The sequence below is a fragment of the Heterodontus francisci genome, chromosome 6 (assembly GCF_036365525.1).
Source record: "Heterodontus francisci isolate sHetFra1 chromosome 6, sHetFra1.hap1, whole genome shotgun sequence".
Taxonomy (NCBI): domain Eukaryota; kingdom Metazoa; phylum Chordata; class Chondrichthyes; order Heterodontiformes; family Heterodontidae; genus Heterodontus; species Heterodontus francisci.
In genome coordinates, this window is record NC_090376.1 from 67,468,412 (window position 1) to 67,492,533 (window position 24,122).

At 44.0% G+C, this 24,122-nt stretch overlaps 1 protein-coding gene across 1 annotated transcript in view; it reads right to left on the reverse strand.

Moving 5' to 3' along the window:
* Nucleotides 1-11,520: 11,520 nt before the first annotated feature.
* LOC137371360 (transmembrane protein 182-like) overlaps nt 11,521-24,122 on the reverse strand; it is a 65,203-nt gene continuing 52,601 nt past the window's right edge. The window contains exon 5 of the mRNA XM_068033827.1: nt 11,521-13,899. Within this exon, the coding sequence (XP_067889928.1) occupies nt 13,682-13,899 (218 nt within the window). The 3' untranslated portion in view covers nt 11,521-13,681. The remainder of the gene's footprint in view (nt 13,900-24,122) is intronic.

Here is a 24,122-nt window from a genome sequence, read left to right on the forward strand (position 1 = left end):
TACTGGATGATTTTCCAGAATTCCTTAGATTCAGGAATGGTCCCATCAGATTGGAAGTTGGCAAATGTTATGCCACTTTTCAAGAAAGGGGGTAGAGAAAAAACAGGAAAATACAGGCCAGTTAGCCTAACATCAGTCGTTGGGAAGATGCTGGAAACTATTATTAAAGAAGTCTTAACACTGCACTTGGAAAAGCATAGTATGATTAGAACAAGTCAGCATGGTTTTACTCAAGGGAGATCCTGTTTGACAAATTTATTCCAGTTTTTGACGATGTAACTAGTAGGTTAGATAAAGGGGAACCAGTAGATGTAGTATACCTGGATTTTCAAAAGGCATTCAATAAGGTGCCACATTAAAAATTAATAGGCAAGATAAGGGCTCATGGTGTTGGAGGTAATATATTAATGTGGATAGAGGATTGGTTAACAGACAGGAAGCAGAGAGTGGGCATAAATGGGGCATTTTCAGTTGGCAGGCAGTGAACAGTGGACTGCCGCAAGGATCAGTGCTGGGGCCTCAGCTAGTTACACTCTATATTAATGAATTGGATGAAGAGACAGAGTGTCTAAGTTTGCTGATGGGACAAAGCTTGGTGGAAAGGTAAATTGCGGGGAGGATGTAGAGAGGCTGCAAAGATATGTAGACAAGTTAAGTGAGTGGGCAACAAGATGGAAAATGGAGTATAATGTAGGGGAGTGTGAAGTTGTTCACTTTGGGTGTAAAATTAGAAAAGCAAAATATTTTTTAAAAGGTGTGAAACTGATAAATGTTGATGTTCAGAGAGACTTGGGGGTACTCGTCAAAGGAATGCACAAAGTTAACATGAAGGTGCAGCAGGCTATTAGGAAGGCAAATGGCATGTTGGCCTTTATTGCAAGGGGATTGAAGTACAGGAATAAAGAAGTCTTAGTAAAATTGTACAGGGCTTTGGTGAGACCACACCTGGAATACTATGTGCAGTTTTGGTCTCCACATTTAAGAAAAGATATACTTGCCCTGGAGGCAGTGCAGCAAAGATTTACTAAATTGGTCCCTGGGATGAGGGGGTTGTCCTTTGATGAGAGGCCGAGTAAATTGGGCCTATATTCTCTGAAGTTTAGAAGAATGAAAGGCGATCTAATTGAAAAATACAAGATGCTGAAAGGGCTTGACAGGGTAGAAGCTGAGAGATTGTTCCCACTGGTCAGGGAATCTAAAACATGAAGACACAGTCTCAGGATAAGGGGCCAATCATTCAGGACTGAGATGAGGAGAAATTACTACACTCAAAGGATTGTGAATCTTTGGAATGCTCTACCCCAGAGGGTTGTGGATGCTCCATCATTGAATATATTTAAGACTGGGATAGATAGATTTTTGGTCTCACAGGGAATCAAGGGATAAAGGGAATGGGCAGGAAAATGGAAGTAAAGCACAAGATCGCCATGATCGTATTGAATGGCGGAGCAGTCTCGATGCGCCAGATTGTCTACTTCTGCTCCTATTTCTTGTCTGTTCTTGTGAGTAGACAGGTAGAAACTTTTCCTATTGGTGGAAGGATCGAGAACTAGAGGACAATGATTTCAGGTGATTGAGAAAAAAAGGAATGGTGACATGAGGAAAACATTTTTTAAACTGCGCGTTGTTAGGATCAGGAATGCACTGCCTGAGAGTGTGATGGAAGCAGATTCAATCGAGACCTTCAAAAGAGAATTGAATGATTATATAGAGAAAAAAATTGCAGAGCTACGTGGAAAGGCATGGGAGTGGGTTTAGGTGAGATGCTCTTGCAGAGAGTCAGCACAGACACGACGGGCTGAATGGCCTCTTTCTGTGCTGAAACCACTTTATCATTCTATGATCCTGAAATCCCACTGGTCAAGAAAACCACAAATGCCAAATGAGAAATATTAATTTCATCGGTTGGAAACTTGCCTTAGACTTTTAATGGAAAAAATCCGACCATTAACTTTTAAAAAACGAGCAGCCAAGATGTTCACTGCAATTTGCATCTGAAATACCAGGAGGCTGAACTGGAGACAAAAGTCTAACAAGAACCCCAGCCAGAACAATGCTTTGGCTAACTGAGTAGATCATGCAGATCATCCTCGTCAGCAGGACATTCAAAGTCATCCTGAGGCATACATAAGTAGAGACGTCCCTCCAGAAGGTAAATAATGATAACCCCACTGAAGAGAGGTTTTGGGTTTTAGACTTTGGACCAAATTAAAAACAAAGGGAATTGAGAGAACTATGTTTGTCCATCTCTGAAAAAACTGGGAGTTTCACAGGGGACAAGCAGTAACTGAATGTGCAGCAGCAGAGAAGGCTCCGTGCTTCCCTTTCTCTCTCTCTCTTTCTCTCTCTCTCCCTCTCCCTCTCTCTCTCTCTCTCTAGAAAACATCAAGTTTGAAAATCGTCTGTGACTGTGGACCCTCAAAGCCTACAGACTGCTACAGCCAGAGACCAGGGGAAGAGAGCTACCTACCATTCAAGAAATCCCTGAACAAAGCAGGCTAATCACGAGGTGCACTTTGACCAACCAAGGACTTCAAGAGTGTAACTCTAGCTGGACAATCACTGAATCATCCAACCTCAAACTGTGTATTTAACTTTATTTATTCTGGGCTTTAATCTAATCAAAAACCTACTTTCCACTTTGTGTGTGTGTGATTCCCGTGTGAATGTGTGTGTGAATGTGTTGCGTATTTTTTATTATTTTAAAATCGGGGTTAGAGTGTTAAGCACAATAAATTTACCTCTTTCCTGTTTAAACTCAAGAAAACATGTCCGATTGGTTCTTTCACGGTCACAGTAAAGGTAAAAGGTAAAATACTCAGAGGTGGTAAGCACAACCACTGTTTATAAGGAATAGACCCTGCTGCAGTAAAATAAGAGGAAGGGCAAGAGGGTCAACTGTGATTCCCTCCTCACTTGGCTGTAACAGAAATTTGGGGGCTAGATTCTGGGATCGTAACCCAATGACAAATGAGCAATTGGAAGTGGGGAACCAAATTGATCCCTATCAAAATTTACAAACTTTAATACAGGTTTTCTTGTGGTTTTTGCTGCTAGTGTACTAACATGTCCACATCCGAGGCCAGTAGTTTCCCAAGCCGGGGTGAAGTAACTTAAGATAGGTTAAGGCCCTATCTATAAGAGGTGAGGAATGTTAGCAAAAATACAATTAGAGTAGAAGAGACTCAAGTTAGAATTCCAGAGAGAGATAGAGCAGAGAGAGTATCAAGAAAGGGAAAAAGAAAGAGCTTTCCAAAGGGAGTTAAGGCAACTAGAACTAACTAGGAGGCGACCCAATACCCCCCGTGAAAGCGTGGCTAGGGAGGGAGCTACCCCTAGCTCAGGGCCGTGTGCTGTGCTCTTAAAGTTCTGCCTGTTGATTCCAAAGTTCAATGAGGGGGATGTGGAAGCATTTTTCGTCACTTTTGAAAAGCTTGCAAGACAGCTGAAATGGCCAGCCGAGAGCTGGATGTTGTTGTTACAAAGCAAGTGAACAGGAAAAGCCCATGAGGTTTATTCATAGATGCCAGATGAAAGTTCATCAGATTATGAGATGACTAAAAATGCTATCCTGGGGACATTTGAGCTAGTACCAGAGCATACCGCAAGAAATTCCAAACCCTCCAGAAGCAGCCTGACCAAACTCACCTCGAGTTTGAAAGAGTTAAGCAGTTTTCTTTTGACCAGTGAATAAAGGCACTTAAGGTAGAGCCACATATGAAAACCTCAGACAGGTGATCCTTCTCGACGAATTTAAAAACTCACTTCCTCTTTCTATTAAAATCCACATAGAGGAACAAAAGGTTCAAAGAGTCAGGCAAGCCGCAATCCTGGCTGATAAATTTACCCTTGTACACAAGTCCTTACCCCAAGGGAAACCCTTCCTTAGTCACCCACACAACCTCAAAAATGATAAAAGGCGGGAGGGTGATAGGAGCCCGAGCAGCTTTGGGTGAGAATGGGAAGCTGGACACACAGGGGGCCCTCCTCAAGCCAAAAAAGACGGTACTGAGAGCAGGAACGACATCTGAAGACCTGGGTGTTTCCACTGTAACAAGGCAGGTCACCTCCGAGCTGACTGGGGAAAACCTGTAGGATTAATCAGGGCACACCAGACTAGTACAGGAGAAGGGGTCCTGATGGAAAGAACAGCAGAGCAGTCTGTGGCTTTAACTGCAGCAGTAAGACCAGTAAACCTCCCGCTGTAAGTGTGGGAAAATGTAACAAAATCCCTGAAAGTTACCAGGATTTTGTTTCCCAAGGAAAAGTGACTCAGTCTATTGCCAAACAAGCTCCCTCAGAGGAAACTAAACTGGCACTGCAGACAGGTGACCCTACTGTCCGGTTATCTGAACCCTTCTTTGGGAAGTTAGAGGACCCAAAGGATGGGTTAGATAGATCTTCCCTCGTTGAGGCTCAGCAAGCCACTCCAGTATGAAAGAGGTTAGCACAGACTGTCCAAACCAAAATTGAAGCAAAGGAATTCCTGAGTGCTACTGTTTAAAGAACGAGGTACTGATAAGGAAGTGGCGACCTCCTCACAGACCCGCGGACAAAGAGTGGACAGTGGTTCACCAGATAGTGGTGCTACATAAGTACCATAAAGAAATATTAATAATGGCCCACGAGCTTCCAATGGCTGGACATGTCGGTGTATGAAAAAACGAAGCCTGCATAAGACAGCATTTTGACTGGCCAAAACTCCACAAAGATCCAGTGGAATTCTGTACAACTTGCTACACATGCTAGGTTGCAGGGAAGCCCCAACCTGCAATAAAACCTGAACCTCTAATTCCCATACTGGCTTTTGGGGAACTCTCCAGGAGTGTACTGGTGGATTGTGTGGGACTCCTGCCAAAAACAAAAGGAGACAGACACAGGTTGGTTAGACAGTTACGGAGGAAGGGGACGAAAAGGACAGTAAGGACTGGTTAGAGGAGGGCCGGGAGGATTCCCAAATGGAATCCTCAATGATCTGGTTAGCCAATCTTGAAATGTTGGAAGAATTAGACCCCACGCTCTCCCACATAAATGCCAGCCAAAGTGGCACCTTATCAAGGCAGCTAACAGCATTTACAGAAACCTGCAGGGAAAAGGAAAGTTCCCAAAAAGGCAAACTAACAATGAGGGTGATGCCTCACCTCGTTGAACTGCCGCTGGGGAGTGCAGTGAAAGTTGTACAGACATCTGCGAGCAGGAATGTCCCAGAGGACATGGGGCAGATTAGCAAAGAGACCTTCCCCACAATAAAGGGGAAAGGGAAACTAAAATGCCCTAAAATAAACGACACTTATGTGACTCACCAGAAAGCTAAAAGTGAGGTCAGGGTGGATCTACCAATTGAATAACCCAATGATCAGGGCCTGACCCCAAAGCTAATCATTGGTTAGAAACTCGCTTTAAACTTTTAATGGAAAACATCCTACAGTTACCTTTTAAAAAACTAGCAGCCAAGATGACCACTGCAATTTGCATCTGAAATGCCAGGAGATTGAACTGCAGACAAAAGTCTAACAAGAATCCCAGCCAGAACAATGCTTTGGCTAACTGAGTATCTTTTGCAAATCGTCTTCATTAGCAGGACAGTCAAAGCTATCTTGAGGCAAAAATAAGTGGAGATGTCCCTCCAGAGGTTGAACAATGACAACCCCACCGAACAGAGGTTTTGGGTTTTGGACTTTGGACCAAATTAAAAACAAAGGGAATTGAGGGATCCATCTGTCCATCTCTGAAAAAACTGGGAGTTTTGTTACACTCATAGAAGACAAGCAGTAACTGAATGTGCAGCAGCAGAGAAGGCTCCGTGCTTCTCTTTCTCTCTCTCTCTTTCTCTCTCTCCCCCCCTCTCTCTCTCTCTAGAAAACATCAAGTTTGAAAATCGTCTGTGACTGTGGACCCTCAAAGCCTACAGACTGCTACAGCCAGAGACCAGGGGAAGAGAGCTACCTACCAGTCTGCCTTCAAGAAATCCCTGAGCAAAGCAGGCCAATCACAAAGTGCGCTTTGACCAAACAAGGACTTTAAGAGTACAACTCCAGCTGGACAATCACTGAATCATCCAACCTCAAACTGTGTATTTAAATTTTATTTATTCTGGGCTTTAATCTAATCAAAAACCTACTTTCCACTTTGTGTGTGTGTGTGATTCTTGTGTGAATGTGTGTGTGAATGTCTTGTGTATTTTTTATTATATTTAAATTGGGGTTAGAGTGTTAAGCATGATAAATTCACCTCTTCCCTGTTTAAATTCAAGAAAACCTGTCCGATTGGTTCTTTCATGATCACAGTAAAGGTAAAAGGTAAAACACTCACAGAGGTGGTAAGCACAACCACTGTTTAAAAGGGATAAACCCTGTTGTGGTCAAATAAGAGGAAGGGAAAGGGTGCGACTGTGACCCCCCCCCCCCCCCCCTTCCTCACTTAGCCATAACACACCTCACTTCATCTTGCATGAAGTGAAAGTGTAGATAGTGAAAGTGCAGATAGTGTTGATATGACAGACAACTGGTTTAACCATCCACCGCCAGATCTGGCTGGACCATATAAAGTCCTGCTAAAGCTGATCACTATATCAGGATCATCCTGACATGCAAAGGTAACCCCTCCAACCTCTTTTCTCTGTAGCAAACTGTCTTCTTAAACCCTTCTCCCCTCACTCCTCCAACAATAAGTGCAATTTGCTCAGGAACTGTTTTGTCACTGAGATCACGACCATCCAATCAGCTGTATCTGCCACATCCCTCACTTCCACTAGCCCAAAGGGCCAAACTGTCTATAAAGTACTCTCCCCCCCCAACACCCCCGCCAGCCCTAGCCCTAAGCTCAATTCCTTCTCTAGTTTCTCTCCTATTTCCCCTCATACCCTCTCCGAGCTCATCTTCTCAATGAGTTCCATCTCTTGTTCCCTCGACCCTATTCCCACTAAATTGCTGACCACTCAACTTCCCCTCCTGGTCCCCATGTTAGCTGATATTATTAACGTTTCTCTCTCTTCAGGTATTGTCCCTTTGTCCATTAAATCTGTCATCATCAACCCTCTGCTCAAAAAATATCCTTGCAAACTACTGCCCTATCTCCAACCTTTTTTTTCCTCTCCAAAGTCCTTGAATATACTATTTTTGGTCAACATATTGTTTGCCTTTGCTCCGTGACCTTTTGGTCAGCTATGTGGCCTGGTCCAATCTGCACCTTCTCCTTTGTTATCTCTTGCCCAACCCCCACCTCACTTGTTTATAATCTGTGACTTTTCTAATATTTGTCAGTTCCGAAGAAGGGTCACTGACCCGAAACGTTAACTCTGCTTCTCTTTCCACAGATGCTGCCAGACCTGCTGAGTGAATCCAGCATTTCGTGTTTTTGTCCTTGAATATACTGCCACCTTGCAAATCCATGCCCATCTTTTCTGGAACTCTATATTTGAATCCCTCCAATCAGGTTTCCGTCCCTGCCACAGTACCAAAACAGCTCATCAAGGTCACAAATGACATCCTATGTGACTGACACAGGTAAACTATCCCTCCTCATCCTTCTTGACCTGTCTGCAGCCTTTGACACATTTGATCACACCATCCTCCTCCAATGCCTCTCCACTGCTGTTCAGCTCAGTGGGACTGCTCTCACCTGGTTCCATTCTTTATCTAATCATAGCCAGAGTATCACTTGCAATGGCTTCTCTTCCCACTCCCACACTGTTACCTCTGGTATCCCCCAAGAATCTATCCTTGGCCCCTTCCTACTTCTCATCTACATGCTGTGCATTGGCGACATCATCCAAAAGCACAACGTTAATTTTCACATGTACACTGACAACATCCAGTTCTACCCACCACCACCTCTCTTGACTCCTCCATTGTTGTTAAATTATCAGATGCTTACTGACATCCAGTACTGGATGAGCATAAATTTCCTCCAATTAAATATTGGGAAGACTGAAACCATCATTTTCGGTCCCCACTCCAAACTCCATTCCCTAGCTACCAACTCCATCCCTCTCCCTGGGCAACAGTCTGAGATTAAACAGTCTACTCAAAGCCTTTGTGTCTTATCTGAACCAAAGCTGAGCTTCCAACCTCATATCCACACCATCACTAAGACTGCCTATTTCTACCTCCACAACATCGCCCGACTTTGCCCCTTTATCAGCTTATCTGCTGCTGAAACCCTCATTCATACCTTTGTTAATTCTTGACTTGACTATTCCAATGTACACCTGACTGGTCTCCCATATTCTACCCTCAACAAACCTGAGTTCATCCAAAACTCTGCTGTCTGCATCTTAACTTGCACCAAGTGCCGTTCACATATCAGCCCTGTGCTCATTGATCTAAATTAGCATCCAGTCAAGCAACATCTTGAGTTTAAAATTCTCATATTTGTTTTCAAATCACTATCTGTGGAATCTCCTCCAGTCCCACAACCCCCCAAGACATCTGTGCTAATCGAATTCTGGCATCGTGAACTCTCCGATTTTAATCACTCCACCATTGGCGGACAAGCCTTCAGTTGCCTAGGCCCAAGCTTTGGAATTCCCTCCCTACACCTCTCAGCCTCTCTACCTCGCTTTCCTCCTTTAAGGCACACCTTAAAACCTATCTCTTTGACCAAGCTTTTGGTCATCTTGCCTATGATCTCCTTATGTAACTCAGTGTCATATTTTGTTTTCTCATGCTCCTGTGAAGTGCCTTGGGACGTTATATTATGGTACGGGTGCTTTATAAATATAAGTTGTTGTAGTGTAAGCAGGGACCTCTCGCTTTCCGTCCAGCCCCCTTCCCTCACACCAACCTCCCTCTTCTGCATTTCTGCTTTCAGAAATCCACAAACTGCTGCCTGGCCAGTCACTAAATCCTCATGAGAAAGGATAAGAGCTGCTACAGATCTCTGAGGAAGAAGCACTCTCACTTGATCGGAAACTTGCAGCCATCAGCTCAGATACTGGCACTGCACGTACCTTAGTGTATAGGATAAAGTTGGGATCTGCACATTGTAATGAGTTCTTTATGTTGTCTGATACAATATAAATGAGATGCATGGAGTCCAGTTATGCTGAAGACCTCAAACAGGTTTATTACAGCTAAACTATTATATAAAGTACAAACTATTTACAGAACCTTACTCTGGGTGTTGCAGTGTGACTCTGGCTCTGAGTCACATGAATACATCCAGCTGCTTGGCTCATTAGCATACTAAGATCTTAAAGGGACATCATTCTTAAAGGCAATCATACAACATCCCATTTCTTTTCAAAGATAAGTCTTGTATGCTAAAAGTAAAAATATATAACATTGGATCGCATCCAAATTATTTAGACATGGATAGAGATTGTGAAATTTTACACATGCAGAAGCTTAAGAGTCCACATATCGTTCCAATGGTTTGACAGAGAGTTTGAGTCTAAGCTGTTGCTGTTTTTTTCTGAAGTTTCTCCCTCTCTGCCTTCAGCCTGTTGCTGTTCTCAAGATCACCACTTTTCTATTATTTGTTCATGGGATGTGGGTGTCACTGGCAAGGCCAGCATTTATTGCCCATCTCTGCCCTTGAACTTGCTTGCTAGGCCATTTAAGAAGACATTTAAGAGTCAACCATTGTTGTAGGTCTGGAGTCACTTGTAGGCCAGACCAGGTAAGGATGGCAGATTTCCTTCCCTAAAGGACATGAGTGAACCAGATGGGTTTTACAACAATCAACAATGGTTTAATGGTCACAATTAGACCAAATCCAGATTTATTAATTGAATTTGAATTTCACCGTCTGCCATGGTGGGATTCAAACTCATGCCCCCAGAGCACTAGCTTGGGCCTCTGGATTACTAGTCCAGTGACATTACCACTACGCCACTGCCTCCTTTTTTGAGGCCTTGTCATTCTTGGAGAGTTCCGGCACCTCATCTCGAAGAGCCAACAGACATTGCTTCAACTCATTCCTCCTTTGCCTCTTCAGGACATTGTGTGTCCTTTGCCTCTCCTCATCCTCTGCGTCTGAAGGTCTGGGGCTCAAGGTCGAGGATTTGTTGGGGAAGGAGTACTTGGTCTCATGGGGGTACCTGTCCATTCTGGTTTGTTGTGGTGCTAGCGATTCTCCAGAGAACAGAAGTGAAGGCACAGTATAGTTGTGCTGTTTTTGGATTTCCAAACTGCACCGTTTGATGTTGGTGAGCATCTGCAAGCGGGTTCCAGTCCTTGGAGATGTCCCCTTGGCAATGCTCGCGTGGATAGTTATGATGTTGAGGTGAGACCAAAGGAGCAACAGAGTAGATATAGCATTAGAATGACTTAACCAATTAATCCAACAGGATACTTGGATAGTAGTCCGGAAAGTTTAATAGAAGTAAATTTATACTTAAACTTAGGAAGATAACCTTACAGCTCTTGCAGCTGCACTTCGTGGTCGAGTTTTGGTTGCAGATCGACGCAAAGGTCCTCTCTCTTTCTTGGTCTTGATCCTTCGTCACGTGGAGAAGTTCTTTGTTTTTCGGTCCGTGGTTCTGTCTCTGAAGTCTTCTATTGTTTCTGCGCATCGAAAGCTAATGTGACTCCTGTTTTAACCTCTTTTTGATCATCATACCCCTTAGCAAACAGAGACAAGCTGACCTAGTAATTGGCTCCATCTGTTACTAACCTAATTAGATTGACTATGAATTACATCTTCAAATTGAGATAAGACACCTCAGCAACATGATAAAAGGAGTACTCCTACTGTCTAAAGGCCCACACACTTTGGCTGAAATATTTTCTTCTGCACAAAACTTCATTCATTTTCAGAGATACCATCTGATTAATGTTGCCTGTGAAGGCTTCTCAGCCTTGAACTAACGAAGGGTTACTTGGAGCTCATAATGCCTCACTTAACATGGATGGCCAGCTCTTCTGACCACAGCAGATTACAAAAGAACGGAATGTTTAAACTTATACATAAGCTGATCACGCCTGTAACTTAAACAATACATGCTTAACTTAATTAAGGTTCTAGGATTAATTGTGACTGATTGGTATAGAATATAAAATATAGCTGACTCCTTTACTAATGTGTTAGCATCAGAATAAATAAAGTAAATGGTGAAGTAAAGTGAATTCTCACCACCCCAAACTACCTACATGCGCAATTCTTGATGTGACTCCTCGAACATAGGACTGGGCACTTTACTGTCCAGGATAGTATACACATGCCATATTTTGGTCTCCAGAATAGGTTCCACCACGTGTCGAACTGACAAAGCTGTCTTCTTCGATGACCTGCACATCTTTACGAAGTGATTCATCCTTAAGCATGAGTTACACTTTTTCCCTCGTGCCAGACATGGTATTAAAGAAGTGCAGGAAGTTCTCCAAGTGCCATGGCCAATACTTCTCTCTTAGCCAATACTATCCCAAAATCTAATCACTCATTTCAAGATTGTTTATCAGTTACTACTATTGCAGAATGGGTGCCATGTTAGCCCATATAACACTAATTGCACTTTCAAAATAATTTGTTGAGAAGAGTTTTCTGACATTTTAGCTCAATAAAGCATGATACAATGGCAACATTAATGTTAGTTTATTTAGTTGTACAATATTAACCGTTATAAGGAAAAAAAATTATCACAATGAAATTGTATCAAAATAAAATCCAGCTATGTTATCAAAGTAGATAATACAAAGCTCACAGTTAGAAAATTACATTGTGTTTGAAAATTGTTTTCTATATCAAATGCGAAGCGCAAGTGAGAAAACAATTCCCTTCCTTGGGCACCCAGGAAAACAACATAACACTTTTTTAACATTTTTTTTAATTTAGAGATACAGCACTGAAACAGGCCCTTCGGCCCACCAAGTCTGTGCCGACCAACGACCACCCATTTATACTAACCCTAGAGTAATCCCATATTCCTTATCACCTACCTACACTAGGGGCAATTTACAATGGCCAATTTACCTATCACCTGCAAGTCTTTGGCTGCAGGAGGAAACCGGAGCACCCGGCGAAAATCCACGCGGTCACAGGGAGAACTTGCAAACTCCGCACAGACAGTACCCAGAATTAACCCCGGGTCACTGGAGCTGAGAGGCTGCGGTGCTAACCACTGCACCACTGTCCCACTACCATCTCCTTTTGCCTTGCAACATCATCCCTTTTGCCATTTAATCTCTCCTTCCTTCCATCCTACCACAGACCTTTCCTTTTGTTCTTTCCCTCCACCCCTTTCCCTGCCTCTTCCTTAAAACCTGCTACATCTCGAATCTTTTCCATTCATAGACTTGAAACGTTAATTCTGTTCTCTCTCCATAGATGCTGCCAGATCTGCGGAGTATTTCCAGCATGTTCAGCCTTTATTTCACACTTTCAGTATCCACAGTATTTTGCTTTGGTGCAATAGTTCCTCTGATTTGTAGGCAGAAGAGCTTAAAATGCATATCCATGTGTACAGCTTCCAAAGGGCAAGTCCACCTGAAATTATTCACAGTTGTCAAATTTTGGGGATGCAACAATTTGCCCAAAATAGCTCAATGTAGGCAACTCTAGCTGGAGGCAGCTTTTGGTGGAGACGTGGGGAGGGGGGCGGAGGGATGGGGGAGGGGGGGTGGATGGGTGTGAAAATTTGGAATGCAGCATGGGTTGGGCCAGCTCCCCGTGTTCCCACCACCTTGCCCTTTTCCTGGAGGCAATAGCTGCCCACCTGGCAGCAGCAGGTAGCCAATTAAAGTAATTAATAGGACAATAAGCACCTATTCTGGCAATGCATTGAAATATTACCAACAGTGCATAGGCCCACCATTTTATCAGGAATTTAGCAATGCATCAGAGGCAGCCTGACAGTGGGAGGTTTGAGTGCCAGCATACAATCTTTCAGAATCAGTAAAAATGAGCCGAAAAGGCTGTAAGCTGCGCATCCACATGTATGCTGGGCAAACGGCACCAAATACTGATCCCTGAGATGGTTCTGATCATTATTCATACGATGTCATTTGGACCTTTAGACGAGCGCCTCCATTGTGTGACACCCTTTCACTCTCCAGAGACCACCTTTCCCAGTGAGGCTGCTGGCTGGCCCTCCTTAGGGTTCCTCCAATTGGCCCTCCCACATCCGTGTGCCACCTGCTGTCCCTAATTGGATGGTAAATGTGGAGACAGCCTGTTAATTGACCAGCTCCTGTAAGATCATGCTGGTGGCTAGACTGCAGAAACCAGCGGAATCAGGACCTGGAAATGGACCTGCCCCCTGAAAACTTTTCAAGTGGGGAACATTCTTGCCTTTGTTTGAAATTCCAGTGGTTCTTTTCCTGTGTACATTGTTTCCTATTCTATACTTTGACAGCTATCCATTTCTGAATTATCCTTTTTATTTGCTGTCAACTCAAAAAGTTACTGATGAATTTACATACACAGCAACTGTGCTGAAATCTGATAATTCAAATTACTGTTTAGCTGCTTACAACAGAATTTTAATGCAATGTTATGATCCCCTAAAGCATGATCTTAAGAATTAAAAAAGACAACTGAAGCAAATCATATCAGCTATCTCTTTTTAGCAACATCAAACATTTCGTTAATGACACATTAAGAATGGAGAATGCAGTTAAAATCCTGAAGCTGCATGCTGAGAGCAGTTATGATTACAAGCTGTCAGATTATCAAGTTAATGCTTTTTTATCGCAATAATGGCATTTTTCACATTTTGCGATTGGTTGTGCAGTATATACATTTAAATGATGCTTATTCCTCCCTGATCAGCAGTACCAGCTACTTTAATGAACAACAAGCCTGCAATGAGAGAGAAGAATATCCCAATAGGAGCTGTCATGAACGACCAGCCATACTTCACTTCGAACTTTCCAAGGTCAAAATCTGTAATTTCTTGCATTTGAGAAACAGCTGATATCCAGCAGGTATACATGATAATTGACAGTGTGAACAAAGCACCTGAATAAAAGAGTGAGGATTAGAATTAAATTAAAACATTTCATTTTTAGACTTTATTAAATCTTCTCACAATTCAAAACAGCTTACTCTGTTTAAAAAAAAGTGCATTTTGCTTTCAGATAAATTTTAAGCAGTTCATTTTGACTGACCCAGTAGACATCTCTGTTGAATATGAAGACTTTTCATTGTTAAGCAGTCTAGTATATTTTCCAAGAAATTATTTTTCCTCCTCTTTGAGAGTTTATTTGGGATATTAGAAAGTTATTTATTTATTTCTGCAGAACTTACATTATTATATCTTTTCATGGAAAAATACACACCAAGCCAAAGCTGAAAAGATTAGAAGTGATGAGAAGCTTGGTAAAAGAAATGGGTTTTAAGGAGGGACTTAAAGAATGAGAAAGAGGTGGGGTTTAGTTAGTGAATTCCAGAGTGTAGAGCCTAAGTGGCTGAATGCAGGGCCACTAATGTTGGGGCAAAGGGGGAAAATCACAAGAGACCAGAGTTCATGGAGGATAGGAACATAGGATCAGGATCAGGTCATTTAGCCCTTCAAGCTTGTTCAACCATTCCATTAGATCATGGTTGATCTGTACCTCAACTCCATTCACCCACCTTTTCTCGAAGTTCCCCAATGCATTTATCCACAAAAACCCATTGATCTCAATCTTGACTGTTTCAATAGTAGCACTGGAAGAGGCTACAGAAATAGAAAGAATTTAAACACAAGGATAATAATTTTTAAATTGAGGCATTAGAGGACTGGGAGCCAACAGAGATCCCGAAGAACAGTGGCAATCGGTGAACTGCACGTGCTGTGGGATAGGATACAAACAGCAGAATATTTTAGCATCAGTTGAAGTTTACAGAATATTGAGTTCAGCAGCCCAACAAGGACAGCACTGGAATACTTGAATTTGAATGCGACTGTCATGCAGACCCCCCACCTGCCAAGAATGAGCATATTAATTTTGTCATATGAACATTGATTTTAAACTGTTGCTGGAGTGAAGAAATGACTTGCTTGAAGATCACAAGACACTGGGCTGGACAGACATTTTCAGACGAAGAAACACTGCTTGTAGAGACAAAGGACTATTCCCTGCTCCAATTAACCCAAATGAATGTTGATCACCAGACAGTGAAGGTGTAAGGAAGCGCATTCCAGGCCCTGCTAAGATGATACAATCCACAGAGCCAGGCCTGGTTAAACCAGCTGGTCACATGACTAATTGGATGGCCCAGGGCTTTAGAACCAGCCGCAGGACAGTTTGAATTCAGAAAGCAGTGGTGCAACTGAAGAAATAACAAGCAAGGCTCTCGCCTGGTTGTCTCTCTCTCTCGCTTTCCCCCAAGCCACCGGACCCATGGAAGACACATAAAGCTCAAGAAAGAAAAGACTCCTACATCGGAACAGGTTGAAGTGTGAACTGGGCCCCAATGAATTGCAACACTTACCAGCAACCAAAGACTCAACATCAAACTTAAAGGACTGTAACTACCAGATATTGCCTCAAACGTTTCCCCTTTATTCCACCTACTTTTTCTGTCACTATCAGCGTGTGTGTTTATGCATGCTAGTGTGGTTGTGCGCAAATTCATAGTCGTTAACCAGATTAGTCTTTAAGATTAATAAACTTCTATCTTTCTTGTTTAAATCTAAGGAAACCTGTTCGATTTCTTTGCCTTACAATTGGAGCATGAACAAGGATTCACTAAGGGGGAGCTAAAAACACAGTTTAAAAATTAAACCCTGTTACGGTTAAACCAGGCAAAGGCTGAGAGGGAACCCCTAGACCCCTTCTCGCCTCATCATAACAGAAATTTGGGGGCTAGCGTCCAAGATTTTACCTACAGACAAACAAGAAATTGGAAGTGGGAAGTCAAATTGTTCCCAATCAAACAAGAGAAAAGATTTCAATACAGGTTTTCTTGTGGTTGTGTGTGTTAGAATACTAACATGTATACAACTGAAGCTAGTAGATCCCCAAGCCAGGGTGAAGTAACTTGGGATAAGTTAACAGCACTGTCTATGGAGGAGTTGAGGAAAATGGCTGAGCAGTGCGGAATCACTATGTAGCAAGGCTAAGAAGTCTGAAATCCTACGACTAGTGGCCAACCATTTTTCCCTTGAATCTGAAGGAGAAACAGGATTAGAAGTAGACTCTGACAGGGCATTGCTAGCAAAGATACAATTGGAACAGAGGAAACTGGAATTAGAAGAAAGAGAGAGAGAGAGAAAGAGAAAGAACTTTGCAAAAAGCATGCGAAAAGAGAGCGCTAAGGCAGCTTGAGTTAACTAGGGGGTGACAGAGTAACCCCAGTGAAAGCATGGTCAATATGGAGAAGTGGAATTCAGGGCTGGGTAGAGAATTGTTAAAACTCTCCCAACTGATCCCTAAATTCAATGAGGAAGACATGGAACCATTTTTTGTGTCTTTTGAAAAACTGGCAAGGCAGTTAAAGTGACCAGCTGAGGCTTGGACTCTGCTGTTACAGAGTAAATTAGCTGGAAAAGCCCATGAGGTTTATTCCATGTTGCCAGACGAGAGTTCATCAAATTAGGAACTGACAAAATATGCTATCCTCGGGGAATATGAGTTAGTACCGGAAGCCTATCGCAAAAAGTTTAGAACCCTCAAGAAGCAAGCTGATCAAACTTATAGAGTCATAGAGTCGTATAGCATAGAAACAGGCCCTTCGGCCCACCGCGTCCATGCCGATCATAATGCCTATCTATACAAATCCCACCAGCCTGCATTAATTCCATATCCCTCTATGCCTTGCTCATTCAAGCACCTGTCTAGATGCCTCTTAAATGTTGCTACTGTTCCTGCCTCCACCACCTCCTCTGGCAGCTCATTCCAGATACCCACTATTCTTTGTGTGAAAAATCTACCCCTTTGATCCACTTTAAACCTCCTCCCTCTCACTTTAAATCTATGCCTTCTAGTTTTAGTCACCCCTACCATGGGAAACAGACGCTGGCTATCTACCCTATCTATGCTTTTCATAATTTTATATACCTCTATTATGTCCCCTCTCAGCCTCCTTCGCTCCAGGGAAAACAGACTCAGCCTATCCAATCTCTCTTTATAACTCAAGCCCTCCAAACCAGGCAACAGCCTTGTGAATCTTTTCTGCACCCTCTCTAGTTTAATCACATCTTTCCTGTAGTGCGGCGAACAGAACTGCACACAGTACTCCAAATATGGCCAAACCAATGTTATGTACAACTTTAACATGACATCCCAACTCTTGTACTCAATGCCTTGGCTGATGAAGGCAAGCATGCCATATGCCTTTTTCACCACCCTGTCCACCTGTGTTGCCACTTTCAGGGAGCTATGTACTTGTACCCCAAGGTCTCTCTGCTCAACAACACTCCCCAGGGCCCTGCCATTCACTGTATATGTCCTGCCCTGATTTAACTTCCCAAAATGCATCACTTCGCACTTGTCTGCGTTAAATTCCATTTGCCAATCCCTTGCCCACTTTCCCAGTTGATCTATATCCTGTTGTCACCTTAGACAAACTTCTTCACTGTCCACCACACCACCAATTTTGGTGTCATCTGCAAACTTACTAATCATGACCCCTACATTCACATCCAAGTCATTAATATATATGACGAACAACAGAGGGCCCAGCACTGATCCCTGCGGCACACCACTGGTCACCGGCCTCCAATCTGAAAAACAACCCTCCACGACCACCCTCTGCCTCCTATCACCAAGCCAATTTTGTATCCAATTTGCTAGCTCACCCTGGATCCCATGTGTTCGAACCTTCTGGACCAGCCTACCATGCGGGACCTTGTCAAAGGCCTTGCTAAAGTCCATGTAGACAACGTCCATTGCCCCGCCCTCATCAATGCTCTTGGTCACCTCCTCAAGAAACTCATTCAAATTCGTGAGACATGATTTCCCATGCACAAAGCCATGCTGAATATCCCTAATCAGACCATGCCTTTCCAAATGCATATAAATCCTGTCTCTCAGAATCCCTTCCAATAACTTTCCCACCACTGATGTAAGGCTCACCGGCCTGTAGTTCCCTGGCTTATCCCTGCTGCCCTTCTTAAATAAAGGCACAACATTAGCTATCCCCCAGTCTTCCGGTACCTCACCCGTGGCTAAGGATGATACAAAAATCTCTGCCAGGGCCCAAGCAATCTCATCCCTTGCTTCCCATAGCATCCAAGGATACACCTGGTCAGGCCCTGGGGATTTATCCACCTTAATACGCTTCAAAACCTCCAACAGCTCCTCCTTTGTAATGTTGATATGCTCCAGGATATTGCTGGTCCCTCCCTTGAACTCACTAGCTTCCATGACCTTCTCCACTGTAAATACAGCCGAGAAGTATTCATTTAAGACCTCACCCATTTCCCGTGGCTCCACACATAGATTACCACACTGATCCTTAAGGGGACCTACTCTCTCCCTTACCTGGAGTTTGAGAGAAATAAGCAGCTGGTTTTTCACCCGTGGATGAGGGCTCTTAAAGTACAGCTCAGCTATGAAAATCTCAGAGAAGTAATCTCATTAGAGGAATTTAAAAACTCTCTCCCAATCTCCATAAAGACACAGGCAGAAAAGCAGAAGGCTCCTAGAGCCCGGTAGGCATCAGTCCTGGCCAATGAGTTTGCTTTCATTTATAAGTTGGATTCCCAGGGGAGAACCTTTCCTAATCACCCCCACAAATCCAAAAAGGACAAAGGGTGGGAAGGTGATAGAAGCCCTGGGAGGGGAAGAAGAGCAGGAGACACAGGGGGCCCTCCCCAGCCAAAAAGGAAGGTGCTATAAGTAGCAGTGAGACCCGGAGACATGCGTGATTCCATTGTAATAAAGCAGGACATTTAAGAGCTGACTGCTGGAAACTAAAGGGAAACCTGTAGGGTTAAGCAGAGCACATCCTCTCAGTAAAGGGACCCTGATGGAAAGCACAGCTGAACAAGCTGTGGCCTTAACTGCCGCAAACATGAGACCCAGGAAGTCTACTGCTGCAAGTGCAGGAAAATTTCATCGAATTATCAAGTTTCAGAATTGTTACAGCGCAGAAGGAGGCCATTTGGCCCATCGTGTCTGCACCGGCTCTCCGAAAAAGCAATTTACTTAGTGTCATTCTCTCGCCTTTTCCCCGTAACCCTGCATGTTCATCTCGCATGGTTATTCTTCTTAGAAATCCTTGCACTATCCCCCTCTCTAACAAGTATACCGTTTTGGATACTGTTGGGGGGGATGGCCTATCAGGGGAAAACAGCAGCAGCCAGAGCAATGGCACCACGGCTGGCACTGTTGTTCAGCAGGGAGGGACAAAGTGCAGAAGAGCAATAGTTATAGGGGACTCTATAGTCAGGGGCACAGATAGGCGCTTCTGTGGACGTGAAAGAGACTCCAGGATGGTATGTTGCCTCCCTGATGCCAGGGTCAAGGATGTCTCTGAATGGACAGGGGGCATTCTGAAGGGGGAGGGTGAACAGCCAGAGGTTGTGGTACACATCGGTACCAATGACATAGGCAGGAAGAGTGAGGAGGTCCTGCAGGGGTGTTTAGGGAGTTAGGTAGTAAATTAAAAAACAGGACCTCCAGGGTTGTAATCTCTGGATTGCTCCCTGTGCCACGTGCCAGTGAGGCTAGAAATAGGAAGATAGTGCAGCTAAACACGTGGCTGAGCAGCTGGCGTAGAAGGGAGGATTTCAGATATCTGGACCATTGGGCTCTCTTCAGGGACAGATGGGACCCGTACAAGAACGACGGGTTGCATCTAAACTGGAGGGGCACTAATATCCTGGCTGCAAGGTTTGTTAGCGTCACTCGGGAGGGTTTAAACTAGTATGGCAGGGGGGTGGGAACCAGAGCAGTAGGATAGCTGGTGAAATAAATGAGGAGGAGGACATAGTAAATAAGGCCAGTAGGACTAAGTGGAAGAGCAGGCAGGGAGATGTTGCTGAGCACAGCGGGACTGGTGGTCTGAAGTGCATTTGTTTCAATGCGAGAAGTATAACAGGTAAGGCAGATGAACTTAGAGCTTGGATTAGTACTTGGAAATATGATGTTGTTGCTATTACAGAGACTAGGTTGAGGGAAGGGCAGGATTGGCAGCTAAATGTTCCAGGCTTTAGAAGCTTCAGGCGGGATAGAGGGGGATGTAAAATGGGTGGGGGAGTTGCATTACTGGTTAAGGAGAATATCACAGCTGTACTGCGGGAGGATACCTCAGAGGGGTCATGCAGCGAGGCAATATGGGCGGAGCTCAGGAATAGGAAGGGTGCAGTCACGGTGTTGGGGGTTTACTACAGGCCTCCCAACAGTCAGCGGGAGGTACAGGAGCAGATATGTGGACAGATTTTGGAAAGATGTAAAGGTAACAGGGTTGTGGTGGTGGGTGATTTTAACTTCCCCTATATTGACTGGGACTCACTTAGTGCTAGGGGCTTGGATGGGGCAGAATTTGTGAGGAGCATCCAAGAGGGCTTCTTGAAACAGTATGTAGATAGTCCAACTAGGGATGGGGCCATTCTGGACCTGGTATTGGGGAATGAGCCCAGCCAGGTGGTCGAAGTTTCAGTGGGGGAGCATTTCGGGAGCAGTGACCATAATTCCGTAAGTTTTAAGGTACTTGTGGATAAGGATAAGAGTAGTCCTCGGGTGAAGGTGCTAAATTGGGGGAAGGCTAATTATAACAATATCAGGCAGAAACTGAAGAATTTAGATTGGGGGCGGCTGCTTGAGGGTAAATCAACATCTGACATGTGGGAGTCTTTCAAACGTCAGCTGATTAGAATCCAGGACCAGCATGTTCCTGTGAGGAAGAAAGGCAAGTTTGGCAAGTTTCGGGAAGCTTGGATAACACGGGATATTGTGAGCCTAGTCAAAAAGAAAAAGGAAGCATTTGTAAGGGCTGGAAGGCTAGGGACAGACGAAGCACTTGAGGAATATAAAGACAGTAGGAAGGAACTTAAGCAAGGAGTTAGGAGGGCTAAAAGGGGTCATGAAAAGTCATTGGCAAACAGGATTAAGGAAAATCCCAAGGCTTTTTATACATATATAAAGAGCAAGAGGGTAACCAGGGAAAGGGTTGGCCCACTCAAGGACAGAGATGGGAATCTATGTGTGGAGCCAGAGGAAATGGGCGAGGTACTAAATGAGTACTTTGCATCAGTATTCATCAAAGAGAAGGACTTGGTGGATGATGAGCCTAGGGAAGGGAGTGCAGATAGTCTCAGTCATCTCATTATCAAAAAGGAGGAGGTGTTGGGTGTCTTGCAAAGCATTAAGGTAGATAAGTCCCCAGGGCCTGATGGGATCTACCCTAGAATACTGAGGGAGGCAAGGGAAGAAATTGCTGGGGTCTTGACAGAAATCTTTGCATTCTCATTGGCTACAGGTGAGGTCCCAGAGGACTGGAGAATAGCCAATGTTGTTCCTTTGTTTAAGAAGGGTTGCAAGGATAATCCAGGAAATTACAGGCCGGTGAGCCTTGTGTCAGTGGTAGGGAAACTATTAGAGAGGATTATTCAGGACAGGATTTATTCCCATTTGGAAACAAACGAACGTATTAGCGAGAGACAGCATGGTTTTGTTAAGGGGAGGTCGTGTCTTACTAAATTGATTGAGTTTTTTGAGTAAGTGACTAAGATGATTGATGAAGGAAGGGCAGTGGATGTTATCTATATGAACTTTAGTAAAGCCTTTGACAAGGTCCCGTATGGCAGACTGGTACAAAAGGTGAAGTCACACGGGATCAGAGGTGAGTTGGCAAGATGGATACAGAACTGGCTCGGTCATAGAAGACAGAGGGTATCAGTGGATGGGTGCTTTTCTGAATGGAGGGATGTGAGTAGTGGTGTTCTGCAGGGATCAGTGCTGGGACCTTTGCTGTTTGTAGTATATATAAATGATTTGGAGGAAAATGTAGCTGGTCTGATTAGTAAGTTTGCGGACGACACAAAGGTTGGTGGAGTTTGCAGAATATGATGAGGATTGTCAGAGGATACAGCAGGATATAGATCGGTTGGAGACTTGGGCGGAGAAATGGCAGATGGAGTTTAATCCGGACAAATGTGAGGTAATGCATTTTGGAAGGTCTAATGCAGGTGGGAGGTGTACAGTAAATGGCAGAACCCTTAGGAGTATTGACAGGCAGAGAGATCTGGGCATACAGGTCCACAGGTCACTGAAAGTGGCAACACAGGTGGATAAGGTAGTCAAGAAGGCATACGGCACGCTTGTCTTCATCGGTCGGGGCACAGAGTATAAAAATTGGCAAGTCATGTTGCAGCTGTACAGAACCTTAGTTAGGCCACACTTAGAATATTGCGTGCAATTCTGGTCGCCACACTACCAGAAGGACGTGGAGGCTTTGGAGAGGGTACAGAGGAGGTTTACCAGGATGTTGCCTGGTCTGGAGGGCATTAGCTATGAGGAGAGGTTGGAAAAACTCGGATTGTTTTCACTGGAATGACGGAGGTGGAGGGGGCGACATGATAGAGGTTTACAAAGTTATGAGCGGCATGGACAGAGTGGATAGTCAGAAGCTTTTTCCCAGGTGGAAGAGTCAGTTATTAGGGGACATAGGTTTAAGGTGCGAGGGGCAAAGTTTAGAGGGGATGTGCGAGGCAAGTTTTTTTACACAGAGAGTGGTGAGTGCCTGGAACTTGCTGCCAGCAGGGGAGGTGGTGGAAGCAGATACGATAGCGACGTTTAAGAGACATCTTGACAAATACATGAATAGGAAGGAAATAGAGGGATATGGGCCCCGGAAGTGCAGAAGGTGTTAGTTTAGGTAGGCATCAAGATCGGCGCAGGCTTGGAGGGCCGAATGGCCTGTTCCTGTGCTGTATTGTTCTTTGTTCACCCTCCACAATGTAGGTATGTTTCTTTTGAAGTGTGTTGATTAGAATTCCACAGTACTAAAAGTGAGTTCATACCAGTGCATCATAAAACCTCAGCACTACTTCTATCGACTTGTAATCTACTCTTCTGGTTATGTGTCTATTTACATTTTTTAACTGCTTCGCTACAATATCTTGAGATTAAAAGTCACAAGGTTTACTGTCACACCAGTCTCCCTTTGCTAGATTCTCTTTCCACAAATCATTAACTGCTTCTGATAGTTGTGTCTTCGACATATCTGTGGCTGATAATAAAAATTCTAGTAAATTTTAATCCCAGTTAGACTTGCCGATTTAAAAAATCCCTATGGGTCTGTGATCATTATTTAATTTAAATAACCTCCTTAAATTTACATTAAGACTCGCACTTATACCGTGCTACCACATCTCTTAGAAAAACACCTTAAAAACAATAAGTTACTTGTCATGGGAGTCATTTTTATACAGGAATATCACAAAAACGCAATGAGATGACTAAGTAGATAATGGTTCCGGAAGGAATATTGACCAAGGCAGTAACAGAATTCTCTGCTCTTCTTCAAACAATAACATGGAATCGTTGACGCCCATCTGATTCTCTATGCACACAAGGAAGGGAGAGTAACCCCATACCCTCGAGTGGGTCAAGCAAGCCCATCGTAATCCTCAGGGACACAGGGGCCACTAGATCCCTTTTACTGGGTAAAGGTCTGACCTTTTCCCCAGAAAGTGCAGTAAACTCCAGAATGGTGGTGAATGGTATTGAAGGGCAGTGTATGCCTGTACTTTGGAGTGCGACCTAGTTTTGGGACCGGTGATCGTAGGGATTGTCCCTAGTTTGCCTGTGGACGGGGTTGACCTGCTCCTAGGCAATGATCTGGCGGGGATGAAGATGGTAGCTTCCCCAGTAGTGAAAGAGAGACTGCAGGTGGTCAGACAGACAGAACAGTGGCAGGAGACGGTCCCCTGCAGTTTCCCTGAATGTGTAGTGGGTCAGGCCATAATCAAACCAGCTCCCCCAGAGGAGACTGAATTGGCACTGCAGGCAGATGGCCATGAGGTCCATCCATCTGAGACTTTCTTTGGAAAGCTAGACGACCCAGGGAATGAATTAAATGGATCTTCCCTAGCTGAGGCTCAGCGAGCTGACCCAGTATTGAGAGAATTAGCACAGGCTGCCCAATCTGAAACTGAAGCAGAGGGAGTCCCTGATTCCTAATATTTAAGGAATGAGGTACTGATGAGGAAATGGAGTTCTCCTCACAGACCTGAGAGCAAGGAGTGGACAGTGGTTCACCAGCTCGTAGTGCTGCAGAGGTACCGGAGAGAAATAATAAGAATGGCC